At 41.0% G+C, this 14,030-nt stretch overlaps 1 protein-coding gene across 4 annotated transcripts in view; it reads left to right on the top strand.

Annotated features, from left to right (window-relative positions):
• The window catches only part of HERPUD2 (HERPUD family member 2), a 71,511-nt gene that overhangs the window by 22,302 nt on the left and 35,179 nt on the right, over positions 1 to 14,030 (top strand). For all 4 annotated transcript variants that reach the window (XM_033930194.1, XM_033930192.1, XM_033930191.1 and 1 more), the window contains exons 5-7: positions 2,198 to 2,349; positions 5,358 to 5,480; positions 7,187 to 7,504. In XM_033930194.1, the coding sequence (XP_033786085.1) occupies positions 2,198 to 2,349; positions 5,358 to 5,480; positions 7,187 to 7,504 (593 nt within the window). The remainder of the gene's footprint in view (positions 1 to 2,197; positions 2,350 to 5,357; positions 5,481 to 7,186; positions 7,505 to 14,030) is intronic.

Below are 14,030 nucleotides of genomic sequence, written 5' to 3'. Positions count from 1 at the left end.
AGTAGATTAGACTTGTTTCTTTTTGAGTATCCACATACCCCTCCCTTTTCTGTGTCCTAAACAGGTGTGGCTGTCTGCTTTTGTATGAACTGGAAGTCAGAGGGCAGTCCTGAGGTAAGAGGGGAGGATCAAAAATACATAAATGAAGCTCACAAGAGATCTCACAAGATGGGATGCAAAACCCACTTGTCCAGGAATAGTGTGTGGATTTACAAGAAAGAAGATTAGCAAAGGTAAGAACCTAATCTTTCGCTGTTGCACCCAGCAGGTCACTTCTTTGGAGGCATAGCCATAATCAAACTGCCTGCATTGGTGCAAATGCCAGAGATTGTACCAGTAATTAAAGCAAAATCTACATACACAATTTTTGCTTAGATTGCCATGGGTTAAAAGTAGATACTTATGTTCTTTATGTTCGTGCAGGAAAGTAATGCTTGCAGATTTTTAAAAATTCACTCCACACCTGTAAGTTTTCTCCTCTGACCTAAACATACCTTAGGAATTCCTCCTGACTATGCAGGTGAAAGTGTGCATGTTGTAGAGCAGTGATGCACTTTATTTGCACCAATTTACATGGATAAAATTTACCTCTTTAAAATGAGCTTTCAAAAATAACCCGTTGCATGTTCAAATTTAGTGTAGGTATATGGGGCAACCAGATGAGTTTGCTGTGTAATACCAAGTACCCTGATACTGTATGTAAACATTGAAAGTCAGTATTAGTGTTACTATCCGCTATAATAAAACTCTTACCGCACATGCGCAGTTCAAACTTCATGATCCCTGTGTCCCTAATCCGTAGCTCCGTGGCAGACATGCGCAGTAGAGGTTTGCGACGCGTACGGCGGTGGAGCCTGTGGTGGTTTGTGGTGTGTGCGGCACGTCCGGAGAAAAGATGGAAAAAGGGCAGGACAGTGATAGTGACAGCAAAAGTGGTGATGACGTGAAGAAGCAGCAGTCAGAAGGAACCAAATCAGAAGGAAAACAGAGCCCATGCTGAGGGGGGAAAAGACCAGAAGCAGACCTCCAAAGGTGGATAAAGCAAGGAAAGAAAAAACAAAGAAAGAGCCATCTGTGGAAGAGAAGCTGCAGAAACTCCACAGTGAGATCAAGTTTGCACTGAAGGTCGATAACCCTATTCGTCGCTACAAAGCCAACAAGGATGGGATGGAGAAGCTTGCTGAGGTTTACTCACGCCTGAAATCCCATGTCCCGGGATCAAAGATGGGGCCACTTCAGAAAACAAGCAAAAACAGCATGACTGAGAAGGACAAAGCTCAGAAGAACGATGAGAAGCTGACAGGTGAGGAAGCTGAGAATGAGACAGAGAGGAAGGAGCCTTGTGCAGATGTTTCTGCCCCAGTGAATAGCGAATCTGCAGCCCAGCAGAATGAGAGTGGTGAAGACAAGGACCAGGAAGAAGACCACAATTTGGGCAGTGTAAAGCGAGAGGTGCTGACTGAATATGCACAGAATGACACACAAATTGATTCCGAGATGGAAAAGACAGGCAGTGACAGAGAGAGAGAAAGACAGACAGAAAGCGGCCAAGGAGAGAGAGAGAAAGACAGACAGAAAGTGGCCAAGGAGAGAGAGAAAGAAAGACAGACAGACAGTGGCCAAGGAGAGAGAGAGAGACAGAAAGAAAGACAGACAGACAACAGACAAGGAGAGAGAGAGAGACAGAAAGAAAGCGGCCAAGGATAGAGACAGAAAAAGAAAGGCAGACAGACAGCGGCCAAGGAAAAAGACAGAAAGCGGCCAAGGAGAGAGAAAGAAAGGAAGAAAGACAGACAGACACATCTATTCTAGCACCCGTTATTGTAATGGGCTTAAAAACTAGTTTGTTTATAAAAGACCATTTTTTGGAGATCTAGAACTGTAGATCATAACAGCTTCTGTAGTTTTAAAGCAATGTTTTTCAGCCCAAACTTATTATTTTACCTTCACCAGGTCTGGTTTTCATGATATCCACTATGAATATGCAAGATATTTGAATATATATTAAATCTTAGAATTGGGATGGATTATGTATTTTGCTTACTCGTAAAGCATGACCTGCTGGTGGGTCCTAAAGGACTGGAATGAGCACCCCTACCTTAACATTTATGCCTGTCAATAGGTCTTATTTCATTTGCCTATTTGTTAAATCATTTAATAATTAGTGGCTTAATAAAATGCATTTTAAATTTTTAAGAATTCAGAGCATCCACGATCAAATACATTTGTGAGCCAAGAAGTTTTGACAGCATCTAGTGGTTCTAGTTCGGATGGGCTGAGACAACGTAACCTTATCCAAACACAAAGCAATCCTGTGCAGAGCCACTCCATCCCAAACTTAATGCAGGGGTAAGTGAATTCTCTTTAGCTGTCATCCCAGCACTGCTATTAGCTTGCTTTTTATAGGTCTGGGAGAGATATTTTATTTGTGGGGTTTGAAGAGAGAAAATAAAAACAAAATACAAAGGACAACAACAAAAATTTATACAAGAAGCAAAATTCAGCTGGTGTTGAAGGAAATGTTCCCTATCCAAGGTATTTTGCTTAAAATTCTGAGAATGATCTAATCAGAATTTTTGAGTTTAACTGCAGTAAAACAAGCAGGGGCTAGTTCTAAAGTTGATGCTAATGTTTTAGGTGCCAAGTCATGCACACAAATATGCACTGACTTAAGTGTTTGCTCCTAAATAGTATTTTACTTATGTTGGTATTATGTAAAACAAAATAGAGGATCCTGTTATAGAAATGCCTCTTTTGTTAATTTGCAAGTCTAGCGAGGACTACACAGCATTTTCATTTGCGGGTGTAGAGAGGACTATACGGAATCTTCACAAGAACTCTGAGGCTTCCTATTTCCTTTTAGCTACACCATGCAAAAGATAGGATATTAGTAATAAGGCTCCTGAGGCAGACCATATTGGCTGAAACACTTGTGTGTCGAGCTGTCGCGATTTCCATGATTGCAGAATAAAGTTGCACACCAATGTTACTGAATTTCTCCACTGTGGCTTGTTTGCTTTTGTTTGGACTGTGGAGTTCTTTTCCTGGTTTTTATGACTGATAGAATTACCTCCCTCAGTGTCTTTAAATTTTTTTCCCAATCTTTTCTGACACCAATTCCATCAATAGAAAACTGAAGAGAGCCTCTTATTTTCATTTCATTGCACTTAAAATTACCGTACTTTTCGCACTATAAGACACACCCTAGATTTAAAGGAGAAAAACAAGAAAAAAATTCTGAATCAAATTGTGTACTAATATATGCCAGACTCTGCACCCAGCCCCCTTCCCTCCCTGCCCTACCAGGCTGTGCAGCCAGCCCCTCGCCCTGCCCTGTACCCCCTCTGGTGGTCTATGGTAGGCCAGAACAGGGACCCCCTCTGGTGGTCTAAGTGGTAGGCAGTCCCAGCCCCTAGGCAGTCCTACTGTAGCTACATTAGCAAGAGTGTGTACTATTCTTTGTCTTTAAATTCCGGCGGTCCAGTGGTGTATCGGTAGGAGCGAGCTTTCTGCACTCCTGCCCCTCCCTCGCTGGATGGCTGCATCCTCACTATCTCAGGGCCAGTGGCGCACAAGGCAGATTACCAGACCTCAAAGACCCAAGGCACTACTTGTTGATTTTCGTGCCTTTACTGGGGTAGTGTGTTCATCGGTTTTGATAAAGTGATGTGCGCAAATTAATTTTTAAATTATTTTTAACAGGTTCTATGAAATTATAAAGTGCTTATAGTGCTGTAAAGGGAAGGGACTTATCTTTATGTCTGACAGCTGCCCAACCGTTTCACTCTTGGTTTCATCAGGGGCTATTCCTCCTTAAATATATGCACCAACTTTCTGAATAGCTGCAAAATGCTGGCCTACATTGTAAGTAGACACGGCCGCTATCCTTATCAAGACAAGAGATCTCCCTTACGCCACGGCCATAAGTCGCCCCTCCCCCCCAAACGATTGCGACAGGAGGTTGCTCAACCCCTCCTGCCACCCCGCCACCCCCGATGATCGTGGAGGCAGGAGGGAGCCCAACCTTTCCTGCCTGAAGACGACCCCCTACCTCCCCGATGATCGCGGAGACAGGAGGGAGCCTAACCCCTCCTGCCCGAAGATGACCCCCCCAAAGATTGCAGAGGCAGGAGGGAGCCCAAACCCTCCTACCCGAAGACCCCACCCACCAATGTTCGCTGGCAGGAGGGTTCTTTGGACAGGAGGGGTTGAGCTCCCTCCTACCTCTGTGATTGTCGGGGGGGGGGGGGGCTACCGGTAGGAGGGGTTGAGCACCCTCCTACCACGATCATTCGGGGTGGGGTCGTCTTCGGGCAGGAGGACTTGGGCTCCCTCCTGCCTCTGTGATCATCGTGGGGGGCTACCGACAGGAGGGATTGTGCATCCTCCTGCCGCGATTGTTCGTAGGGGGGGGACTGGTGGCCACTATACTTACCGCGGCAGGGAGATCTCTTGCCACGATAAGTATAACGGCTGCGTCTACACTAACCTGGTTCTGTAACCGGCATCTATAACATGGACGTCGGTTACAGAATTGGGTTTATTTTAGGCGGATCTAGGCCTGATTACAGAATCCAGGCTGTAATATCTAGAAAGAACATATATAAAAATTGAATACTTTGAATCATAATGTAAAACTAAATATTTCAAATCTCAAATTAATGAATAAATACAGAAAAAAGAAGAAAAACTTCCTAACTCCATTTAAAAAAAAATTTTTTTAAAAAAGGTCTGAACCACATAAGTTGATAAAACTGAAATAGCTAAAACAAAGATGAATAATGAATGAATGATAAAACAATGAGAAGGCCCAGAAACACTAAAAAAAATTTTTCCCCAAATTTCTAAGATCCATATTCTATAAACGGTGCCATAACCTAGGCGCCAGTAGGCACCCTACAAGTGCCAAAGTTAAGAGGAAAACACTGTTTAAAAGGTTTTAAAAAAAGATATTTCCAGGTGCCTACTGGCACCTAAAAAATAATGGCGGCAAAATTGCACTTCTGGAGGCCCCTAAAGCCACTGTAGGTGTAAGTGACATTAGGCACGGGTAGGTGCCTCCATAGGCATGATTTATGTCAAAGGGAGATGCTGGAAATGTAGGCCTTGAAAACCCTGGCCTACATTTCTGGCAACTACGTTTGCAAGAAGTACGATTCTCCAAACGGCCTAAGTGAATAACTCAGAAGAATAGGACTGATAGTTTAGTTGTAGAGTGAAGGATTCTTGTTATTATATCTCACACAATTAGAATCACTGTGAAGAATTGTGGGTGAAAATTTTTTTGTGCAGACATGAAAAACAATCTGAATCTATGTAATATGTTTGGTAGATGACTGGTCTGTTTTGGTTTGTAGGCATGTAGGCAGCCAGTTTCCTGGACAAATGGTGCCTGATGGACTTCCTGTGTACCCTGTATTCAGTCCAATGCAGATGATGTGGTGGCAACAAATGTACGCCCGTCAGTATTATATGCAATAGTAAGTAAATTAAACTCTAGCTTTTTTACAACTGATTCTCAATTTATATACAGTGCTGAGATATATCTCTAATATTCAATAATTTATTATGCATCTGGTGAGCATTGCTGAAAAGGGACACCATTATGCTAATTTTATGGTTATCCTATGGGAAAGATTATAAGATATTTAGTGGTCTTTTTACTAAGGTGCGCTAGTGCGTCTTAGCGCACGATAAATGCTAACGCGTTCTAAATGCTTATAAGAGATTTAGGGGTCCTTTTATTTAGGCACGCTAATGCGTCTTAGTATGCACTAAATGCTAACGCATGTTAATGCATCCATAGGATATAATGGATGCGTTGGCAAGAGTTAGCATATAGCGCGCATTGAGACGCACTAGTGCGCCTTAGTAAAAGGACCCCTTAATGCAGTGGTCTCAAACTCGCAGCCCGGGGGCCACATGCGGCCCGCCAGGTACTATTTTGAGGCCCTCGGTTTGTTTATCATAATCACAAAAGTAAAATAAAACAGAGTCTTGATCATATGTCTCTTTAGCTATAAATTACAATATTATTATTAAGACTTAGCCAAAAGGAAAGATTTATAAACTATAAGGAGTTTTACCTCATGCAAAATTGTCATTTCTTTAATAAGACATTAACTATTTTTTTCTGCGGCCCTCCAAGGACCTACAAATCCAAAATGTGACCCTGCAAAGGGTTTGAGCTTGAGACCACTGCCTTAATGTGTCTATATTCATATTGCCCTTTTTCTACTTAAATTTTAAAAGAGGAGGATTTTGGGGGGTTTATTTGGATGTGAACTGCTACTTTGTATCTTTCTATATCCTGAATATTTGGATCAGACACATGTTCAAACCTTTATTTTGGAGACAAAGTACACACTTCCCCGAATCTACCTTAATAAACTTGAGCTATATTAATTGCTTTTATCAAATAGAATTAGAAGGGCTTGAGCATGCGCAGATGCATGCTCAAAGCCGGCAGAGACTGGGAAGAAGATCTTCAAGCGGCACCGGCACTTGTGGGCTGCGTGCCGGTGCCAAAGGGGGGGTGAGTTAAAGTTGGTCGGACGGGAGTTTCCTGTTCTCGCGGGGGGTGTGCCGATTCGAGCAGGAGGGGGCCCTTTGCGAGCGGGGGGAGCGATGCCGGTTATCGGGGGGGGTGCTCGCAAATCGAGTCAACACTCGGTTTGCAAGACACGTTTTGCAAGAATGTTTTGCTTGTCTTGCAAAACACTCGCAAACCGAGGTTTGACTGTATTAGTTTCACTATGACATTTGAAAATTGCTTAAAGTGAATTGGATGAATGTTAAAGTAGGAAGTTATGATTAAATTGATTGTCAACATTGCAACTTATTACTGAGCCGATGAGGCTAGCAGCTAAATGTTATTCTCAATGTATGAGTGCTGCTTCTGATGGCCCTATAATTTTTGAAGTAAGTTTTCTAAGTGAATAAGTTTTCTAAGTGAATATAACAAGTTAATTTTGATATGCAAGCCTTTTAGGGATTTAAGTTATAGTGACTGGCCAGTTGTATATGATGCCTGTGAGTGCTTTCTTTGGCCAGCTGTAATTTGTTTGACCACGTCTAAGGGATTCAGTTTTTTGTGTTAGCCAGCTAAAGAGCTCCATCTAGTGGTGATGAGTTGTTGGTTTTTAAACATCTGGAATAAAAGTTACATGTCTTTAATTTGTTTCAGCCAAGCAGTAGTCTCAGCACAAGCAGCATCCAGCAACGAATCCCATCAGCCTGCAATACCAGTAAATGTAGATCGTATTGCTCAGAATGAACCTGCAGCAGCTCAAAATGTAGCAGTCCCAGAGAACAGACCTGTGAACCAAAATGTGCAGATGAATGCACAGGGTGGCCCTTTGCTGAATGAGGAGGACTTTAACCGAGACTGGTTAGACTGGATGTATACATTCTCCAGGGCCGCTATTCTCCTTAGCATTGTGTACTTCTATTCATCCTTCAGTCGCTTCATCATGGTGATGGGTGCTATGCTGTTAGTTTATTTGTAAGTATAAGTAGTTTGTTTTTCTTCTTTCCAAAGTAGCACAGATGTGCAGGTAAGACCTAATTCATCAAGGTTTTTTCTGTAGATGCAGAATGGGAGGAAAAGTTTAAATGGAACTATTAATATAAGTCCTGTCCAACCACATGTCTTGATTAGTTTAGTTTGGTATTCTGCCAACAAATGGAGACAGAAGAAAAACCCTTGTCCTTAAAGGTGGGTGCAGCTGGGGAGCTTGCTAATATATACCATTGCCAAAGCTAATTTCTCTGAACCAAAGAGAGCTTCCAACAGATGGGCAAGATAGGATAAAACATTGGATCCTTTCCTTGCTCCTCTCCCTACAAGGCCCTAGGAAGGGAGAGGAAAACTTTCAATTGTGCACCTCCTATGCAAATTAAATTTGTACGTTCTCTTTCCGATTGTTAGAGGCATGCACTTTCACATCAATAGTAGCAAGAGCCTACTATAGGTCCCGTGATGACATTTTAGGGTTTTTGGAGACTTCTTTTAGCATCTTGCGGTCTGCTCTGGGGTCAACTTGCTTGGACAGCCAGACCTAGGCATGTTGGCAGTTGTTTGGAAAGTCCTCAACTTGTACACTATTTTCCAGATCGTGGAATGGATAATGTCAAATTCTTTCGAGATCTTTTTAAATCCTTTACCAGACTTAGAAGCTGCTACAATCTTCTTTCTGAAGGCCTCAGATAGCTCTTTCAATCTCATCATGGTGTTCACTGTCACCGCAGCAGTCATGAGCACACCAAACTAGGTTTAAGTAGGGCAAATCGCCTTCAAAATGCTAAGTAACGATGTTCTACTCATGTGCACCTGATGTGATACACCTGTGTGTGATTTGAGCCACTTTAAGTGGGAGGATATGTGGGGTGTCCTAATTTATTACTCAGTTAGAATACACATTTTTGTGGATATCTTTTGTTTCATGAGTAAATTAAGGAAACATTTTGTTGTTTACCTGCAGTTATATCACTTTCTTTTCCAGAGATAAACTAAAAAAAAGATTTGACATCGCTATGTTAACATTTCTTAAGAAAGAAATGAATATTTCATGGGGTGTCCTAATTTTTTCACACACACACACACACACACACAAACACTGGAAAACTAAGCAGAAGAGATTGTGGTAACTTGAGCGAATAAAAAAACTTTGAAGACAAAATTTGCTCACACACTGGAACTTGAAACAGGATCTACAACCAGAGTCGGTACAGAATTTCACATTAGTACATGTTCTAATGAAATAATTAAAAACACGAAGGATATAGTTGCTAAGTTCTCTAACTGGAAAAGTCAAATACCAACTCTGGTACTTTCAAGCTGGACAATAGAGCAAACCGCTGAAGAATTTGCAGTTTCAAAACATAGTTAAAGCTAGAAAGTTACTAAAGCTAGAAAGTTACGAAAACTGCTAGTTTCTTTTTAAAAAAAAATCTTTATTCATTTTCAAATCAAAACAACAAGTGCACAAAAATACATCATACAAGTAATTCCAATATAGCACTATAATATCTAACATAAAATCTAATAGTGTAATAACCCCCACCCATCCACCCACCCTTCATCACATTTTCTACTAAAATAGAATATACACATGTTATATAACATATCTTATAAAATTACTTCCCAACTCCACCCTCCCCCTTGAGTGTGCTAAACACAGCTAAGAAAGAAAAGGAAAAGAAAAGAACTGATGACTCTTCATCGCAATACTTTGCAGCATTTTCATTGCCACCCCAGGTGTTATCTTCTAGCCAACTCCCTCCTCCTCACTGCCGCAGTGTGCACAAAGCCATGGGCGGTGGCTCCATGCGCCTCTTCCTGAAGCATTCCCTTTGATGTTGCGACATTGTAAACTGTTTGTTGGAGGGATGCATTTTACCTGAATACTTAACTACCACTATACAATGCTGCATAGCTCCAGTTGCACTATATAAATAAGTATTAAGATTCTCCAGCCTTCTACCCAACCCCAGCCTTCAGGTTGAGGATGTGATATTCCCTGATCTGTGAACCTAACTGAGGCACCTACTTGAAACTAGGTTGCAAGACCAGTGGCATCTCCATTGAGGTAGACTAAACCAAAGGCTCTTGGGCTGATACTTTTTTTTTTTTTTTTTTGCGTCGCCACTGATCCACATCCAAAGGCTGCCACTGATATCTTTTTAAACTGTCACCATACCTGAGTGAGGGAGGGAAAATATCTCTGTCTTAATGAAAGGCTGTTCCAACAGTGACTGTTGATGGATGTGAGACACCTGGCAGGCAGGAGAAGCTGTCACATCTGTGTTGTATTTGGTTGGTTTTGAGTAGCCTTTTATTTTTCTGAGGTTATTGGTGGTCTTAACAATGGATGGAAAACAGAAGCCCAAGAACTCACTTGGGGCAGACACAGCCCCTTAGGAGAGCATCAGCCAAGAAATCTGTCACTTATCTATTCATTCATTCATTCATTCAATTTTTTATACCATTCTCCCAAGGGAGCTCAGAATGGTTTACATGAATTTATTCAGGTACTTAAGCATATTTCCCTGTCTGTTACAATCTATCTAATGTACCAGGGGCAGTGGGGGATTGAGTGACTTGCCTAGAGAGTCACAAGGAGCAGCGTGGATTTGAACTCGCAACTTCAGGGTCTACCTCAATGGAGATGCCACTGGTCTTGCTTAACCACTGCGCCACACTTTCCTCCCTCTTGTTTGGTTATTTCTTCACTGGAGATATAGAAGGTCTCTGCACTCGGAGCTCTAATATTTGATGCTGCAGCAGTTCAGATGGAAAAGCTGTGGGCTTCCTGAGTGTACTAATCTCCATAGGAAAACTGAAGATGGCAAATGTTTTCTTCTGTTTGCATCTGTTGGCAGAGAGACATAACCAGTGCATTTGTGCTAATTTGGCAGGACTAAAAGGAAAGCAAAATAAACTGGCCTCGTAGTACAAAATTCTGTTATTTATAATGATCCTGAAAAAAATGAAGTCTTCGTAGATTGTGCTACCTTTCTAAAAGGGACCTATAAAAAGATGCAATAAGAAGGCTTTCAGAGGTCAAAAAGGCCCAACCTTTAGAAGTGCACCTAGTAACATCATACAGTATATAGGGGTAATATTAGGATGCTGTTTTGTATGAACTGTAAATTTCTCTTGTATACTAAATATCTTAATTTTGACCTAGCAGTTTTTCATCTCCTTTTGGACTTCTAAATCAGGAGTTGGAAATGGCCTCTTGACCTTCATTTGCACTACCTGAACATATTCCCCTATTTTATAAATGCTCCTTCCTGCAACATACCTAGTCTGTCATTACAATTACTTGCAATGGCATCTTTTGAGCAAGGATCCATGACTCTTTCTTTTCTCCCCGGGCTTGTAAATACTGCCTCCACAGTATTCCCAGTTCTTTCTGACCTGTGGAGCAGGGCACAACTCAGCAAGTGAACCAGGGAGGTTCTACATAGTGATATACTAAGTCTGGGTTGGCAGATAGCTTAGTAGTAATCATTTTTACAAACCAAAAGAGACACCAAAATATTCCACAGCGAGGCAGGGAAAACCAAGCAAAAGAAAAAGGACTGTGGAATTGATGATCTTGATTAAAGTTTTATGCATTTTACATTCCCATCATATTAGTCGTATTGTTATTATCATAAGTTATCACCCATAATGCTCTATTATCATTTCACTATTTTATTGTACTCAATGTAATTCATTGCACTAAATGCATTTTATGTTCCTATTGTATTATAATCTTATTGTTACCTTTTGGTTTTACTCGTAATGTCCCATTTTGTAATTCCATTCCTCTATCACACACAGAAACATCACACATTTCAGTTAATAATCGCGACCATACACTTTCTGTTTTCATCTGTCAATCAGTCAGACGCTCGGCATAATTTATTTATTTATTTTATTTTACTTTGATACATTTTTACATTTTCTTTCCTTTGCTATAATTGTGTGTTGCTTTTCTTTTGGGTTTATTTTTGATCCTCCTCCTCACTCTTTCTTTCGATGTTTCACTATTGTCCCCTGTTTTGTTTTCATCCTGCATCTTCTCATTGCACCAATGTCACCACGTCTTCTTTGCACATTCTCTTCCGTTCTCGTTCACTCTCAGTGTTCATTTTTATGATGTCCCTCCCACAGCCTTTTTGTACATGTCTTTTCCTGCGGTGTGGCTTTTTGAACCGCTTGCACTTTCACAGTTTCTCATGTATCGTCAGTGCTCCAGATTCTAGGTAAGCTCTCCTACCTTCTGTACCTTTTTATTACTGGTTATTTTTCTTCTAACATCTATAGCCGTATCTCTTTAATTGCGCACCAGTAGATCTGAGCCACTTGGCCGCTTCTTTCTTTCAGTGCTGATAAGTGCTATTCAAATAATACAATAATTTTCAGTGGCAAAAAGAAGGAGAGAAAAATAACTCCCACTTATCTCTGAAAGTTATTTTTCTCTCCTTTTTGCCACTGAAAATTATTGTATTATTTGAATAGCACTTATCAGCACTTTTTCAAAATATTCCATACACAGTGATGGGGTGGTGGGTTCGGCTATAGGAGCTTCGGCTTTTGGCTGGATTACACATTTCTGAGTGTATGTGATAAGAATTGCTTACACATAATTTATTTAACAACATTCTTTTTAGGAGTTCTTTACAGCATTTATCTTCCAAGAACATAAGAATAGCCTTATTGGATCAGACCAATGGTCCATCTTGCCCAGTATCCCGTCTTCGCGGAGGCCAATCCCAAGTTTCAAGTACCTGGCAAAAACCCAAATAGTAGCAGCATTTCATGCTACAGTCCCATGTCTGTCTCAAAGGCAGACTATGGACTTTTCCTCCAGGAAATTGTCCAAACCTTTTTTAAAACCAGCTACATTAACTGCTCTTATCACATCCTCTGGCACCACGTTCCAGAGCTTAACTATTCTCTGGGTGAAAAAATATTTCCTCCTATTGGTTTTAAAAACATTACTCTGTAACTTCATAGAGTGGTCCCCTAGTCTTTGTAAATCTTTATGCAGTAAAAGATCGATCCACTTGTACCCGTTCTACACCACTCAGGGTTATGTAGGCTTCAACACAACACAGTGTCCTCCTCCGTCTCTTTTCCTAGCTGAAGAGCCCTGACCTCTTTAGGCTTTCCTCATACGAGAGGAGTTCCATCCCCTTTATCATCTTGGTCGCTCTTCTTTGAACTTTTTCTAGTGCCACTATATCTTTTTTGAGATAAGGAGACCAGAAATGTATGAAATACTCAAGTGAAATCGCACCTTTGAGAGATACAGAGGCATTATAGCATTCTTAGTCTTGTTTACCATCCCTTATGTAATAATTCCTAGCATCCTGTTTGCTTTCTTGGCTGCTGCCGCATATTGGGTGGAAGGCTTCAGCGTATTGTCTACAATGACACCTAGATCCTTTTCTTGAGCGCTGACCCCCAAGGTGGTCTCTAACATTCGATAACTAGGATATGACTTATTCTTCCCAATGTGCTTCACTTTGCATTTGCCCAAATTAAATTTCATCTGCCATCTGGATGCCCATTCTTCCAATTTCCTAAGGTCTTCCTGCAGTATTTCACAGTCCGCATGCATTTTAACAACTTTGAATAGTTTAGTATCATGTGCAAATTTAATCACCTCGCTCATAGTTCCAATTTCTAGATTATTTATAAATAAGTTAAATAGCACCAGTCCCAGCACAGATCCCTGCGGCACACCACTATTTACCCTCCTCCACTGAGAAAAATGGCCATTCAACCCTATCCTCTGTTTTCTGTCCAATAACCAGTTCTTAACCTATCCCATGACTCTCTAATTTTCCCAGGAGCCTCTCATGATGACCTTTTGTGAAAAGCCTTCTGGAAATCTAGATACACTACATCAGCTGGCTCGCCTTTATCCACATGTTTGTTCACACCTTCAAAGAAGTCAAGCAGATTGGTAAGGCAAGACCTCCCGTGGCTGATCCCATGCTGACTTTGTCTCATTAAATCATGTTTGTCTACATGTTTCACAATTTTATTTTTTTTATAATATTTTTTATTATTTTGCCTGCCACCTAGGTCAGTAATTTCCCGAATCTCCCCTGGTATAACATTGGCCACATTGATATTTTACCCTCACCGCTTCACTTCTTATTAGTCACACAGCTTTGTCGGTTCCACCTTGCTGTATTTTTCTTTCACCTCACAGTTATTTTCAGCATACCTTTCTCTGTAATTCCATCCGATCGGTATGCTTTCAATTAGTCTTTCAGTGCCCTCTCTGCCAGCACTTATCTACTGTTTTATTTCAGTGCTCACCATCATTCATTTATGGCATGCTCACAATTCCACAGCACTTCTCCACTGTATTCCCCTTGGCATCAATTTGTTAATTCCATTGGCCACCATCCATTATTTTGGCATGGTTTTAATTGATCACGGTCAACCATATAACATCACTAGTATGATATTGATCATCCTATTTTCTAATTCTAATCTCTGATTTTGCATTGTCACATTT

Source organism: Geotrypetes seraphini, chromosome 2, assembly GCF_902459505.1.
Source record: "Geotrypetes seraphini chromosome 2, aGeoSer1.1, whole genome shotgun sequence".
Lineage (NCBI taxonomy): Eukaryota > Metazoa > Chordata > Amphibia > Gymnophiona > Dermophiidae > Geotrypetes > Geotrypetes seraphini.
Note: the sequence above shows the minus strand (reverse complement) of the source record. Positions and strands in the feature narration are given on the sequence as shown.